This window comes from Emys orbicularis, chromosome 7 (genome assembly GCF_028017835.1).
Source record: "Emys orbicularis isolate rEmyOrb1 chromosome 7, rEmyOrb1.hap1, whole genome shotgun sequence".
In the NCBI taxonomy this organism is placed as follows: domain Eukaryota; kingdom Metazoa; phylum Chordata; order Testudines; family Emydidae; genus Emys; species Emys orbicularis.
The window spans coordinates 80,820,001-80,835,646 of NC_088689.1; the positions used below are offsets into that span (position 1 = coordinate 80,820,001).

The 15,646-nt window shown below is 45.8% G+C and overlaps 1 protein-coding gene across 1 annotated transcript in view; it reads left to right on the forward strand.

Annotated features, from left to right (window-relative positions):
• Positions 1 to 15,236, forward strand: part of RBM5 (RNA binding motif protein 5) — a 24,547-nt gene extending 9,311 nt beyond the window's left edge. The window contains exons 7-25 of the mRNA XM_065408346.1: positions 357 to 440; positions 2,259 to 2,319; positions 2,492 to 2,557; positions 2,985 to 3,145; positions 3,875 to 3,972; positions 5,359 to 5,446; positions 5,711 to 5,788; positions 5,884 to 5,956; positions 8,552 to 8,637; positions 8,995 to 9,073; positions 9,326 to 9,417; positions 9,947 to 10,108; positions 10,653 to 10,799; positions 10,878 to 10,949; positions 11,863 to 12,042; positions 12,260 to 12,334; positions 13,359 to 13,456; positions 13,540 to 13,669; positions 14,596 to 15,236. Coding sequence (XP_065264418.1) covers positions 357 to 440; positions 2,259 to 2,319; positions 2,492 to 2,557; positions 2,985 to 3,145; positions 3,875 to 3,972; positions 5,359 to 5,446; positions 5,711 to 5,788; positions 5,884 to 5,956; positions 8,552 to 8,637; positions 8,995 to 9,073; positions 9,326 to 9,417; positions 9,947 to 10,108; positions 10,653 to 10,799; positions 10,878 to 10,949; positions 11,863 to 12,042; positions 12,260 to 12,334; positions 13,359 to 13,456; positions 13,540 to 13,669; positions 14,596 to 14,721 — 1,956 coding nt within the window. The 3' untranslated portion in view covers positions 14,722 to 15,236. The remainder of the gene's footprint in view (positions 1 to 356; positions 441 to 2,258; positions 2,320 to 2,491; positions 2,558 to 2,984; positions 3,146 to 3,874; positions 3,973 to 5,358; positions 5,447 to 5,710; positions 5,789 to 5,883; positions 5,957 to 8,551; positions 8,638 to 8,994; positions 9,074 to 9,325; positions 9,418 to 9,946; positions 10,109 to 10,652; positions 10,800 to 10,877; positions 10,950 to 11,862; positions 12,043 to 12,259; positions 12,335 to 13,358; positions 13,457 to 13,539; positions 13,670 to 14,595) is intronic.
• Positions 15,237 to 15,646: the final 410 nt, after the last annotated feature.

Here is a 15,646-nt window from a genome sequence, read left to right on the forward strand (position 1 = left end):
ATACTTGGGTGCAAGAAACTCCTAAAATCTGGCGATACTGAATGCAGCAGGTTTAGGACTCTGTCTCCTTTGAGACACTTCCTTGTTCCATGTCAGCGTTTAGTATTTGGCAGCTTGGTCAACACTCCCTGATTCCGTTTACCTTTATTCCACATCCCATTCTCTTACTGCCCACGTCCTCCTCCCTGCAGGATTGGATGGGCAGAGCGTAGGTGGCGGTGGTTGGTCCTCCACATCCTCCCCATATGTTGTCCATTTAATTCAGGAGCACTGATTCCTCCGAAGTGTGCTCTGGCATGGGAAAATGGACACGTGTGCCTTGATACGGGAATAACTTAAACCTGCTTTTCTTGCAGAAAAAACTGGTGATTCAGGGGAAGCAGATTGCAATGCACTACAGCAACCCAAGGCCTAAATTTGAAGACTGGCTTTGTAACAAGGTAAGATGCATGGTTTCTGCAAAGAGTTCTAATCAACATTGGGGTTCTGTTCTGTTTACCACTGTTAATGATATGGGAAAAGAGGTATGTTAACCTTGCAGATGTTGCCAATTCCTGAAATAAGATTAAAATGTGCCATCTCTGGGGCCAAATAAAACAAAACATAGATCAAATGAAAGGGAGATGCTCAGTCAAGAGAGACCTGAAGTGACATGGACAGCAATTCATAGATTGTGGCCAGAAGTGACCTTCATAATTCAGGCCATGGATTTTCACCTCAGCAATTGTTGCATTGAGTCAGGTAACCTGTGGCTGAACTGGAGTGTATCTTTCAGAAAGGCATCCAATTTTGATTTAGGATTTTCGGTTGAGGATCTTGGCATAGGATCGAGGAGATGTCAGATGAGAGTCCCATTAGCTCATCAGATTTAAGAATTTGTCAGCTGAATTTCTCTGCTATAGTAGATGTTGAGTGCTAATGTAGGATATGACCACCCTAATCCAGTGCTGAATTACTACTCAGTAGTAAATACTCTCATGTTCTTTGCTGAGCCCAAAGTGGAAATGACCCAGCAAGAACAAAAACAGATTGCTCTGTCCATATTGCTTCCCAGCCTTGTACCCCCATTTTAATAAAACACTATTTAAAGGGGGTGTGAGCATGACTAGATCTCTGGCCCACAGGCAAGATGCTGTAACTGAGCAGCCTCTAGGGTCACACGCTTGGCAGAATGGCATTTCATGGCACTAAAGAAAGCTTCCATCCATATTTATTTTGTGTTCCAAGTTGCATGGCAAATAGCATGCAGTTTAAATAATGTATTTAAGACATAGGTCATTAAACTAAATCTGATGTGCTGGTGGTGGTAGCCCATCAGTCTAAGCAGCAGTTATAGTAAATCTGTTTCCAGTCTCTTTAATTCTGATTTAACTTTCTGTGACACTTGTGTAAATAACTAAGTCTTAAAATGGTAATCTGCAGGCCAGGCTTCATTGACCCCACCCATATGGGAGCTACTCTAATGCTACTTCGCAGCAAGATGCCTGCCTTCAGCAGGCTAGGCTCGGCTCAAATGCCAGCTTTTAATGGAGAAACTTAACTTTCAGATCTTTCTGTTGCAACATGTTTGTGCCCCAAAGAACCATTCTGATCACTCTGTGGAGCTCAGTGGAGCAATCTTTGAAACTCAAAATGCTTTGTCTGTTGTTTACCCGCAGCAGTGCTGAGATGGGATGATTCCAGACAAGCTTTACGTCACTCTAGCTTAGTTCTCGCCTCTTAGAGAAAAGTTGTTCTCAGCTCTCTCTAGCAGTTATACAAGTTAACCACATGGAGACCTGGGTTGTACCAACCAGTGCTTGCTGTCTTTCATTTACCTATGCATGCTGCAATCCCCAGTGGAGATTGGGCTGCCCAAGACCAAGCTGCCAAAACTCCATGGCAAATTAGACCATGTCTCGTTAATCAGGAAGTAAGCAACAGTAGCACATTTGTGGCTTACCAGAGAGGGATGGCTTAGCGTGACAGTTATGAGCCTGTAATAGTAGTACATGGATATTTTACATGGCTGGGATTGTAGACCGGAGGCTATCAAATACCCGAGTAATTTAATTTAAGGCAGAATCACCTGTTAACTGCCTTTGTTCTAATACTTTGTGGCATAGCAGCCGTGATACATCTTAAATCTAATCTGGCATGTTCGGTCTCTGACTATAGCATCATAACGAAGATGTACAGTACATCATATGGACATTTCATAGCGTGCCAGATAGGGTATGAACCCTGTAAAATCTCAGTACGATTGTTTTGTCCCGTAGTGCTGCCTTTACAACTTCAGGAGAAGGTTAAAATGCTTCCGCTGTGGAGCAGATAAATTTGGTAAGTCACTTTCAGCTTTTTGAGCACGTTTTGTTACGTGGACTATTTCCTGTCGCAGTTGGAAACTAAATGGGATCACAGGTCCTAGGCTGGCTCATTGAGTCTGTTTTAACTTTGAGTGAGAGATCCATGCTGTATGATTAACAGCAATTTATTCCTCTTTCCCGTGAAGATTCAGAACAGGAGGTACCACCTGGATCAGCAGAAGCTGTTCAGTCTGTGGATTACTACTGTGATAGTAAGTTAGTCTCTCTGCTTTTTGTTTGACTTCATGTGTTAGACAGAATGATCTAGCTGAAAATCCTCTCTAGTGTCTGTGTCGTACTATGTATTTGGGACCCACTTCCTGTTCCCTTTTCAGTGCAGGTTGTTCAGTGTAGCATGCTCCATGACGCATGTTCATTAGGTATGAAATTCAATGATGTGTGTAGGCAGGTTCTATCTGCATGTAGCATAAAACTTTGGGTGGAAAAATTACCCTCCTTCTCTTTCCAGATAAGAGAGATTTCTTTTAAATTTTCTTTAAAAATAGTCATTTCTTTTTGCTATTTAAGGTCTAATGCTGAGGGATCTTCCAACAATCATTGGTTTCATAATAACTAAAAGTACTGTGAGGAGCATTTATGAATATAACTGTTGTAACACTTTGTCTCTTTCTTCCTCAGCCATCATTCTACGAAACATAGCTCCCCACACAGTAGTGGATTCCATCATGACCGCACTGTCTCCATATGCTTCGCTGGCAGTCAATAACATTCGCCTTATCAAAGACAAGCAGACCCAGCAGAATCGGGGCTTTGCATTTGTGCAGCTGTCTTCTGCAATGGTGAGCGTTTAATGCACTTTGATTTAAAAATATGAAAGAACCTTGTGAGAAGTGCATTGCCAACGTGGGCTAGTGGCTGAAGCGAGGAATTAGGACCTTGGCTGCTATTTCCTGGTCTGCCCTGGTTCACTGTAACAGTGAGTGTATCACTTAACCGTTCGCCTATTTCTTCATTATCCTCATGGTGGTGAAAAAGCACCTAGAGATCCTTAAATGAAACATACATACAGGGGAAAAGAAAGCTTTTTGGTATTAGAGGGTAGGATCTGTGCTCTAGTTTCTGTAGATTAGGTTTGAATCCTGATCATGGCTACTGAAAACAGGTAGTTTAGTCTCAGATAAGTTCCCTGTGGACCTCATTTCACAGACCATTTTGGCCAATTGAGAATTGAAGAGCCAGAGGTTTTGCAGATCAGGAGGAAGGTACATTGACAAACCTGCATCTGGGAGTCTTTCAGAGCTTGTCCACAGACCATGGTTTTGATCAGTGCTGTCGTCTCTCAAGAGCACGAAATCTACCCTTGTAGTATGAAGGGAGTGGGGAAATGTTTGTATTCTTAGCCACTTGCGAATAGCATGTGCAATTGCATGTAATTTATCCATCTTTTCCTTAGGGGTTGGCACTTTGATACTTACTTGGGATGAACACTACTGAATCTTCATTTCAACAATACCTTGCTTTTTCAGTTGGTAGCTTGTACTAAACTCACAGGTGTTTTCTCTTTTTAGGATGCATCTCAATTGTTGCAGATTTTACAAAGTCTTCAGCCACCATTGAAAATAGATGGCAAAACAATTGGTGTTGATTTTGCAAAGAGTGCCAGAAAGTGAGTTATAAGCGCTTGACTTTTCCTAACTCTATTATGGCCTTGTCTACACCACAAAGTTTTGTCGGCAAAAGTTATGCCGCTTTAATTAAAGCGTGTTAATTAAAAATGCTGTTGTATGTCCACACTAGCTCCTTGTGTTGGCAGAGTGCATCCACACAAACAGCTCTTACATCGACACAGAGAGCAGTGCACTGTGGGTAGTTATCCCACTGTACAACTGGCTGCAGGGTGCTTTGGGAAGGATATGCAGTACCTCATGGTGTAGGTACAGCATCACGTGATACAGGTTTCTCAATCCCATCGTTCCAGGGGCATCCTAGTAGATTGTCAGCCGCTTTTTTAACTGAAGAGGGGGCAGGCACAGCAGTCTCTCCCAAAGCAGCCCTCTGCCTGCCTGCCTATGGTTCTATAATTCCCTCCAAATTCTCCCACAGCCTCCTCAGCTGCTGGGAGCGGCATCCTGAGCAGCTCTGTGAGCTCTCCCTGCTGAGGAATGTCAAAGGAGCACAGCAGTTCCTCTCCAACACCCCCCCCCCCCACCCCCACCACCACATGTACTCCATGTTCCTAGTGCGGGGCAGAACAGGAGCATTCCAGGTTAGCATTCTCAGCTGTCAGATACTTCCGGAGCTTTGAAAGGGGAGGGGCGTATGCATGTAGGGCAGCAAAGATCAAAACAGTGAGCAGAGCAGTCACAGCAGGCATTGTGGGATACTGATGGAAGCCAGTGATGTCATCAAAACAAACAGCAGTCTCTACACTGATGCTTTGTCACTTTAACTTTGCCACAAAAAGCTTTATGGCTCTCGTTGAGGTGGTTTTATTTTGTAGGCAAAACAGCAGAGTTTTGCTGCCAGAAGTAGCTTTGTAGTGTGTACGCCTCCCCTGTTTTATAGACAAGGCCTCAGACTTGCAGGTATCATCATGGCCTCTGCTGTTAGTACAACATTCTCTTTGGGGAAATGTCTCTGCTCGCCTAACCAGTGTCTGCTGTTGCTTGTCCATCATCATTTCACATGAAGCGAAAATATGATCATCAACTCCAGCTGCGTATTCCTCATCTGCATTTTCAAGCCCCTGTCATTGCCACTGATTTTTTAAGAGATGCAGAATTATTTCCCCAAAATAATTTCTGTTCAGTTTTTCTGGATTGCACAGTAGTGAGCCTCAGAGTAACTATCCCATTTCCCCAAATTTGCCAGGCTGCACTTTAGCTGGCTGGGACATCTGAGAGGGTGTTTGTAGGTGTCTTTAGAGATCCACATGTAGCATTGTCAGTGAATCCCCTTGGAACTATAGAATACAGGGAGATTTCCTGCATGGAGGCTGCCTGAGAGAAAGCATCGCTTGTTCGTTCATGTGACTTGATCTTCCTGGTTTCAGAGATTTGCTTCTCCCAGATGGTAACCGGGTCAGCGCCTTCTCTGTGGCAAGCACAGCCATCGCTGCAGCTCAGTGGTCATCCACCCAGGTAGGATTTGGGGGCGGGGGGGAGGCTTCCATACACTAGCGCATTACTTTTGCTGAAATGAAACTAGAGAATGCTTAGTCCCACTAGTGACAATTTAATATTCCTGACTTGGGTAAATGGAGATACAGAGCAGAGTACTAAGGAAGAGAATGGTCACAACAGCTAGCAAGCTTGTTGGCTTGGATACAGTATTAGCACATTTTAGAAACAGTGAAATACAGGAACTGACTTGTCTCTGATAAAACTCTCTGCTGGAATTTGCAGCCTCATAGCGGAGAAGGAGGCACCATTGACTACAGCTACCTCCAGCCAGGGCAAGATGGTTATACCCAGTATGCGCAGGTGGGTAATGTTGGTTAATGCTGTTAGCAGTGTTTACTCGTTGTCTGAGCAAAAGTCTGCTCAACCGGATGCTTACTTTGTGCTTCCCTTCACAGTACTCGCAAGACTACCAGCAGTACTACCAGAGTCAAGCTGGAGCGTTGGACACAGAAGCATCTATTATATCAGGTAATATCTTCTTTGTTTCCGAGTAGCTCTTTTTTGGGGATGCGAGTTGTGTAGCAGTATTAATCTCTGCAGAATCAAGTGAATCCCATTTAGCATCAGCAGTTCTAGCTGATTCTGCCATTTGAAATAAAGGAGTCTCTGATCTCCAGCAAACCAGGGTGGCCAAGGCCTGCTCAAGATGGAGCATGTAGGGACCTCTAGTCTCTTCTGGTTTCAACTCATTTAAAATGGAAGGCAGCTATGGACTCCCCTTTAGAACTCAGATCTGCATTTGTCTCAAAGCCACACCTAAGCTGCTCCAGCCTAATCTTTGATGCTGGCAGCTGTTGTTTACCAGGAGTTACTGTTGGATGTAGGCAAGGTGGCTGCCTTCTAGCATAGTAAATGTTTGACATTCATGCCAAGAAAGATCCTGCATGTATTGACCATGCTGTATTAACTCTTCCATTCCCAGAGAGTCTGTTCATATCTCCTTCTGTAAAAAAAAAAAGTATTTCCCAGTCTATGTAGATTGAATTACCGTATATACTCGTTCATAAGCCGAATGTATGTAGTAAAAAAGGGAAGCACCAGAGAAGGGGATCGGCTTATGAGCGGGTATAGAGAGGGAGAGGTGGGACACAGCCCCTCCCCCCAACAGAGGGAACAAGGAGAGGCAGCACAGCCAGAAGGGAAGAGGCGGGGCTAGAGTCTCTCTGCTTCTGGCCACGCTGCTCTCCGTCCAAAGCAGCTGCAGCTCTGGGGCTGCCCCGTCGCTCGGCTCGGCCCGGCCTGCCGGAGCACGCTACGGCCAGGCCAGAGACATCCTCCCCAGATAAGGTGGGAAGGGATGGGATGGGGAGAGTGTGGGGGTCCCGGGCTAGGAGTGGGGTCATATGGGGGGTGGTCACAGGGGTTACTCCCCTGACTCCTAGCTTCTCCCCCCAAAAAAAATTTCCCCACCAGTTGTTGTCCTGGCCTGTCAGGGTAAGCAGGTAGCGCACCGGGACACTTTGTTTACTTAGATTTACCTCCGTGCCTGCGGACACTCGAGGTAAACAAACCATCTCGGCCCACCAGCAGCTTATCCTGATGGCCTGGGAGCCAAAGTTTGCTGACCCCTGAATTGTAGGGTCGGCTTATGAATGGGTTATAAAAATTCTCCATTTTTACTTCTCCATCTTGGGGGGGGGGGGGTGTCGGCTTATAAACGAACTAGCTTATGATCGAGTATATACCCATTAGCTGTGACAATTCTCTGAATGCTCTTGCCCAAGGGGACTATTGGAGGTGATAATGGGAGCTGATACACACTTCAGTAAGTGGAATTACAGTAACTCCTCACTTAATGTTGTAGTTATGTTCCTGAAAAATGCGACTTTAAGCTAATCCAATTTCCCCATAAGAATTAATGTAAATGGGGGGGTTAGGTTCCAGGGAAATTTTTTTCACCAGACAAACTATATATTATATAGATATACACACAGTATACTGTGGGAGAAAAACGAGTCCTCACTCTGAGGTTGGTTGCAACATGTCAGAGGCAGTTTATTGTCAAGCAATATTGCAAGGGGAAGAGTCCACAATGGCAGGTCTCCCAAAAGATAAATAATGAGGGCAAGCATTTATACCTTTTTGTTACATACAGTAATGATCAACAACTGCATTTTGTTTATACATATTCCTTCCTGATATCTTACTTTTCTCAACAATTTTCTGCTACAGTCTGTGTTCTATTCTTATCTAACACAAGGTCAAAAAACAGCATCTCTTACAGTTCGTTTCCACTCACCCAGGCCCTGCTTGGAAGTCTCGCGTTATTATTAGCTGTTAGAGTTAGCCTGACTCTTGCTCTTTCTGGAAAACTAAGATGTCTGCTCTTTTCCGAACTTCCACAATACGTTATAAACAATTTAATACTGTTCACAGCTCTGATGATTGTGAAGCTTGGTTGAGGTGGTGAAGTTAGAGGGTGGAAGGAGGGATATTTCCCAGGGAATACCTTGCTGCTAAATGATGAACTAACACTCGGCTGACCCCTCAAGGGTTAACACATTGTTAATGTAGCCTCTCACACAAGGCAGCACAAACACGGGGGGAGAGGGTGGTGCTCTATGTGGAGAAGGGGTAAGCGGGATGCAGGAGCAGGGGGAGGGGGACACCCTGACATTAACCCCCCCTTTCTCCCTGCACAGCAAGCAGGAGTCTCTGGGAGCAGCTCCAAGGCAGAGGGCAGGAGCAGCACATGGCAGTGGGGGGAGGGACAGCTGAACTGCCCGGCAATTGATAGCCTGCTGGGCAGCTGCAGCACAGGGAACTTAGGGGAGCTGATAGGGGGGCTGCCGGTCCACCCTGGTTACAAGCCCCCACCAGCTAGCTGCAACAGGCTGCTCTTCCTGCAAGCAGTGGACAAAGCAGGCGGCTGTCAAATGACATTAGAAGGGAGCATTGCACAACTTTAAATGAGCATGTTCCCTAATTGATCAGCAACGAAACAATGTTAACCGGGACGACTTTAAGTGAGGAGTTACTGTACTCTAACTCTGGCATGAGGTACTGTCCTAAGAGTTCCAGGAAATAAGTTCACTGACCCACTGACAAACTGTACATTGGCAGGTGCTCCAGTTACCACCACTACAGCAGCTGTCGTATCCCAGAGTCCTCAGCTATATAATCAACAGCCCAACTCACCTGACTCTCCGGTAAATATAGAACTTTGTAGAGCTCTTGCAACTGACTTTCTGTGCAGGCAGGGTTGGAATCGATCATGGGGCATTCCTGCACTGCTTTGCAACTGAGCGTGTAGCAAAATTGGGGAGTCATTTCTTACTAAACTTTAATCTCTTCACAGACTGAAATTAGTCTATCTGGGAAATTTTAGTTAGAATGGCAGATAGCTGCTCTTTTGTTTCTACACTGACTTTGATTCCTTTCTTTGAGAGAAGGAATATAGAGCACGTGGGTCAAGAACAGCTGGTGTGCATAGTAATATGTTGCTGGTGGCTTGATTTCCATGGACCCTGCAAGGACATTCTTAATGACGTTTCAATTCTTTCCAGACTCAAACAGCACTGCCTAGCACCAGCACCCAGGCACAGTCAGCTTCTCCAACTGGTGTGGTCCCTGGCACCAAATATGGTAAGCAAAGCTGAATCATTCTTGTTGGCAGAAGCACATCTGTGATTGGGTGGCAGTAGATTAAACAACTTCCCATGTTGTTGGCAGTGAAGGCATCCCTGGGGGGAATGCAATGTGTGTTGATGAGATGGCAGTGCTTTATAGCCTTTTCTATCCTCGTAATTGCTATAATCACAGTTGTCTTAACTGAAACTAAAAGGTGCCTGTTTCAATTCAACTGAAACGATCATGTGCCACATCTTGATTTTACAGCTGTCCCTGACACCTCTACCTACCAATACGATGAGTCTTCAGGATATTATTATGATCCCATAACAGGGCTCTATTATGATCCTAACTCCCAGGTAAATGCAAGTTCTTCCCATCAATCATAATTTTTGAGGTCTGTTAGTTTCATGCCTCATCAACTGTGAGGGAAACTGACATTCCTGGGAGGGGGGTAAAATAGTGAATGCAGCACACTCCCTCAACAGTGATTCAGGGCTGTAGCAGTTTTTCACATTGCTTTTTTCCCCCTGAACAACTCATATGATCATAGGCCTCTAACTATAGATCCTATTGGTGTGACTTCTAGCTCTGCAGAATCTGGTTAAACTTGTCTAGCTCTGGGCTTTAGTGGAGTGTCCCAAAAGAAATTGTGAAGTAGAGGAGAAGGTTCTTCCTGTAATGCTACCTAGTTAGAATGCATGTGCTTGCAAGAAGAGGATTTAACAGGCTGACACCTGGTTGACCACTTTGTGGAGATTTGAGATACTGTGGAAAACTCTCTGACTCAAATCTAACAATCCTGTTGGTTGGGGAGTAGCAGTTGTTCGTTGTACACTTAGCTCATCTCAGATGGATAACTGTCTGATTTTTTCACTTCTCTCCCAGTATTACTACAATGCCCTAACCCAGCAGTATCTTTACTGGGATGGTGAGAAAGAGACCTACATGCCTGCTGCAGAGGGTATAACATACCAGCAAACTAGTGCACCTTCCAGCAAAGAAGGGAAGGAGAAGAAAGAGAAACCCAAGAGTAAAACCGCTCAGCAGGTGAGGAGATATCAGATCACAGCTGGGATGGGAAATCTGAGAGCTTTTCTGGAACTGGATGGGCACATGTAACCTCTTAAACTCTGGGTTCTTTTGGAAGCAGGGGACATCTGGGTTGAGCCGTTTGGATGGGTAGCTGCACCTCAGAGTAGGTATAATAGGGAACTGGGGAGGAGTTGGAAAGTTTTGTGAAAACCAAGGGGTTATAGCATAACAGGAGCACCATAGTCTTTTTGACTAGCAGCATGCAGGGGCTGGTGTCTGGGCTAAGGGGGTAATTGTAAGCTGTTGCTTTCACTGTAGCTTGAGTCAAAGCTGGTTACTGGATTCCTCAAAGGCTTTCAAGTGGCAAAGTGTAAATTGTAATTCTGGCATGCTGTGGACAGTGAAAATTCCCTTTTAAAGGAAAGCACTGTAAGAGCGGAGTTAAAGTCTGTGTGTCAACTCCTACAGGGAGTAGAGATATTGGAATGACTAGATCCAAAATCCCAGGAATCGTTGTGCAAAGTGAGTTGTCTGACCCAGTCCTTGTTGTCTGTTTCAGATTGCTAAAGACATGGAGCGCTGGGCAAAGAGCTTGAACAAACAGAAAGAGAACTTTAAGAATAGCTTCCAGCCACTCTGCTCCAGGGAAGAAGAAAGGAGGGAATCAGCAGCAGCAGATGCTGGCTTTGCCCTTTTCGAGAAAAAGGTAGTCATGTGGAGGAAGGTGGTTACAGAGCAGGGCAGGCTGTGCAGAGCCCAGAGCTCATGTCTTTCTTTTTCCTAGGGCACTTTGTCTGAGAGACAGCAGGTCATGCCAGAGGTGGTAAAGAATGGAGAGGAGGAGAATCCACTCAAAGTAAGTGTGCACACATTCAATTCATTACCATACTGCTGCAGCTTTGGATAATGCTGCTGGGAGCAGGGCAGCCAGCTTTTATCTGAGTGTCAGCAGATATTGTTCTGCTTTGAAGTCATCCTGGGATCTTTTGTGCAAAGGGATCTGGTTGGAGGCATAGGTGGTGGAGTGGGCTATTCCCCCTTGATGGAATGTAGTGAGAGGGTCCCAGTCTCATCCATTCCGCAAGAGAAATAAAAGGCTCAGGTAATGGTCCTAGCCCTACAGACACTTTAGTCCAGGGGTTCTCAAACTGGGGTGTGTGACCCATCCGGGGGTCATAAGGTTATTACATGGGGGGGTCACGAGGTGTCATCCTCTACCCCTAAACCCCGCTTTGCCTCCAGCATTTATAATAGTGTTAAATACAAAAAAAGTGTTTTTAATTTATAAGGGGGGGGTCACACTCATAGGTTTGCTGTGTGAAAGGGGTCACCAATACAGAAGTTTGAGAAATACTGCTTCAGTCAGTGTTGTAGCAGACCAGCCAGAAGGAATAATTAGTTCTTCCAGGGCTGCTGCATTCCCACTTGTAAGATATGATTAGAGCCCTGTGCGGATACAAATTTTGTATCCGCATCCAATCCACAAACATTGTCCGTGGATTTGCAGGGCTCTAGATGTAGTGTCCTGATATTTAAACTGTGGAACTACCTTGAAGAGTTGTGCCTATTGGGGAGGGCATGAGATCTTGCATGATGATGAAGTTGTTTCCCTACTCTATAAGGAAGTTAGCGGGTGAGGAGGTGCACTTCCTTTAGTTGTTGCCCATTTCTGTGATACCCACTCTTTAAACTGAGGATCCTGCCATCTGCTGCAGTTGCCTTCCTGTACAATGTTCCCTTTGCTAATGGTGGCCCTGCTTGCCTTCCAGCGTGGCCTGGTGGCTGCCTACAGTGGAGATAGTGATAATGAAGAGGACCTGCTGGAAAGAATCGAGAATGAGGAAGAGAAGCTGACTGACTGGAAGAAGCTGGCCTGTCTGCTGTGTAGGAGGCAGTTTCCAAACAAAGATGCCTTGGTCCGACACCAGCAGCTCTCTGACCTGCACAAGGTAACTATTTGTGGGAGCAGCTTCCATTTCTGAGGTGGGCTTGGTTGCAATGTTTTACAGTGGAGTTCAAAGTACTGTGGCACTGCTTGTACCAGAAAGCACCAACAGTTGTTGGTCAGGTATACCACCAAGGTGTTACTGTTCTAAAACAGCAACCATGTGGCCTCCTTGAGCATCCTACTAACATGATGTACTATGAAACCTTCCTTTGACACAGCAAAACATGGATATCTACAGGAGATCTAGGCTGTCAGAGCAGGAACTTGAAGCATTGGAGCTGCGCGAGAGAGAGGTCAGTGGCCATGTGGCAAGACTGGGGATCCAGAGATGAACATGCATTGGTGATGGATGGGGTGTTTCTTTCCAGTACCATGTCACCAGCTGGGGATAACCAGGAGCTAAAATATCCTAAGCATCTGCCTTGTGACAAGCTTGGGGGCTTTCCCAATGAATAAGACCTGAATACTCAGGTGCTCATAAGTCCTGTTTATCGGGGAAGGGCGGGTGGCTTTTTCACTCTTTGCTATACAGCAGTATTTTTATGACTGGGCTCCCACACTGGAGGTAGTGACCCTAATGTGGGCTGGGAAGTGGGGGTGGGAGATCTTAGCAACTGCTGTGCTCTGTTTATTTTGCCAGGACTCAGGAGGGGAGTAGCTGTGTCCTCATTGCCCTGCTAGTCTTTCCCCAATGTAATTACTCCCCATGCCCCATCATGTTCTGCTCCAGGAATGCACAGCTTAGACATCGTGAGGAGCCAGTTTCCTTGATCCTGCTTGTCCTGCTCCTCACCATGATTAAGTGTCTCATCCAGGGCATAGTTTAAGCACTAGGGAGGAGAGAAGAGGAAGCCCTTCGACCAAACCAACCCAACCCTCAGTTTTAGTGGAATGACTATAAACTGCATTTTGGTCGTGATGCAAAATGAGAGCTGGTTTGGGTGTCACAGGTGGAGTATGTGAGAGAACCTCTGTGCTAATGCAAAGTCATCAAACCTTTCAGTTGGCAAAACTACCCAGTTGAATAGACTGGGTATTTATGTGCAGAAAAAAAGTGTTTCCTGTTAATATTCAGCCTGCTCCAAAAGCAGCATCTCTAATGCTTGGACTTGGTATTGTAGACTGTGAAAGATGAGGGTGGCTTAAACAATTCTCCCAGAACTCGGTGCACCTGCAGCTGTGTATTGTATTCTGAGCACCTAGCTCTTGTTGTCTCAAAGTGCCAAGAGGGAATTCTTTGACTTTGGATGTCTGGTGGAGTTGGCATCCCACTTACAGCCATTTGCACTCAGTCCTACAGAATATATCTCATTGCAGATGAAATACAGAGACAGAGCTGCTGAACGGCGGGAGAAATACGGCATCCCAGAACCCCCTGAGCCGAAGCGCAAGAAGGTGTTTGATGCTGGCACAGTGTATGTATTTGCCAGGCACTGTAGTGGCTTTCTAGAGTACATAACAAGCTTTCCTTAATCTAACGGTTTGTTCTCTTGTGTAGGAATTATGAGCAACCCACTAAAGATGGCATTGACCATAGTAATATTGGCAACAAAATGCTCCAGGCCATGGGCTGGAGGGAAGGTTCAGGACTCGGAAGGAAATGCCAGGGTATCACAGCTCCCATTGAGGTAAGCACGGTGTAGGAGGAGAGATGGCACTGGCTGTATGATCTGTTGGCTTTGCCACTTACGGTGGAGGCTGTCCCCAGCAATTAGATGCCCTGAAGAAGTACTTTCCTGACTGTTGGAGCAGAATATGCTGCAACTAAGGTCTGAGCTGGCATGAACCCCGAGCTGTGACACCCTTCCCCAGTCACCAAGTATCTGCACCATTGTGGGAGTAGGGCTCCTGAAACACTCCCGCAGCAGTGTGCACAGGATGGCATACATGTAGTTTTGAAAAGCTGTCTTAACAGGAAGCTAAACTTGTGCACGTATGTAGTGCAGCAGTCAGTGTTGGGATCCTGGGTTAAGTTAAGGGCTAGAACAGTTTTCACTTCACCATATTTACTATAATTCAAAATCTAGTTTTCTCTGACTTTAAGATGACATAGAAGTGGGCAAGGCTAGAGGTGCTTATCCTATTCTACTGCTCCAAGGTGGGTCACTTCCATGCACATGTTCTAACATCCATTCTGACTCTATTAGCTGGGCTGGGTCTGCCATGGTTTCTGTTTGAATAGCAGCTTGGCTAACATGTGAGGCACATTCCCTCATCCTATTACGGCGCGTTTCCTGGCAGTAGGTCAGTTGTGTGTACAGGTGAGACGTAAGCATGCAGCTCTTGCTGTATCTGTGGACTTGGGGGCCTCTCCCAGAGACAGGCCTCCTAGTAATAAATCTACTAGAGGGACTTCAGTAGTTGTTTAAAGGAATGCAACAAATCTCTCATCTCCCCTCTCATAACATCTGCTAGGTGACAGTTGACCTGATAAGAATTGTACTTATTTCCCACTGTAGCAGATTCCCTCAGGCAGCCAGCATAGGGATTTCTATAGTGGGTGCGGTGCGCAGGATACTGTATGCCCAATGCTAAAGTGCCTGTTTCCTTCCAGGCTCAAGTGCGCATGCGAGGAGCTGGCTTGGGAGCCAAGGGGAGTTCTTATGGAGTCTCCACGGCCGACTCATACAAGGATGCAGTGCGGAAAGCCATGTTTGCTCGCTTCACTGAGATGGAATGATGAGTTCCACACCCTCGAGGCTTACAAGCCAGCAAAGCACTTGACTTGTCTGTTACCTGGAACTGACTGTTAAACCCTGTGACCTTGGTGGCAGTGCCATATTCTGAGTATGGGTTAGGATTAACCATTTCATTCCCTTGGACTGTCTTCCCTTCCAGCATGTAACTTCCATGATGGATTGTCTGAATTGCTATACCTTCATGCTGGAAAACTCGTGGCCAGGCCAAAGGGGATGCCGCATCTTTATACATTCTGTATATAGTGTAACATAATGTACTTTGAGTTCGGAGTGCGTAGTGTCCATGTCACTCCAGGCCTCTGGAGCAGGTGAGAGATGTGTTAGCTGTGGTTTGACACACTCTCCTCTCCTTTGTTGTATTGTCTCGTTTTGTTGGCACAACTTTCCTGTACATTTTGTATGATATACCTTTGTATAGATTTTTTTGAAGATTTTGATTCTAGTTGCCGGTTTTGGCTCCTTTCCAGAAGAAAAACACGCAAAACTGACCCTGTCATTGGTTCTCCGTGGTCGCTCTTATGGTTGAGTTACACTTTGCAGGGTTGCAACTTCAAGGGTCAGATGAACCCTTGCTGGGACAGTTGCTCTGCCCATGGAGTTGCCTGCTGGCACAGTTGGTTACTGTAGTAGGATTACATGTGCTATTCCTGTCACCCCTCTCTTATAAACCAGCCATCAGCCCTTGCCTGAAACGCGGAGTACTTCAGCTAGTGAGGTAGTATGCTGTGAATCAGCCCTGCTGCTTGAACTGTTTAATGTGTAAGTATTTCCTGGTGGGGGAGGAGAGAGAGAAGCTAACCTGAGCCAAGGCTATGGCTGTGTTTTGTCAGTTTCAAGTAGGTGAGGTCTGTTTCATACACTCACTGCACTAGCCTGGAATTACCATTCTTGTAGCCTCTGTGTAAC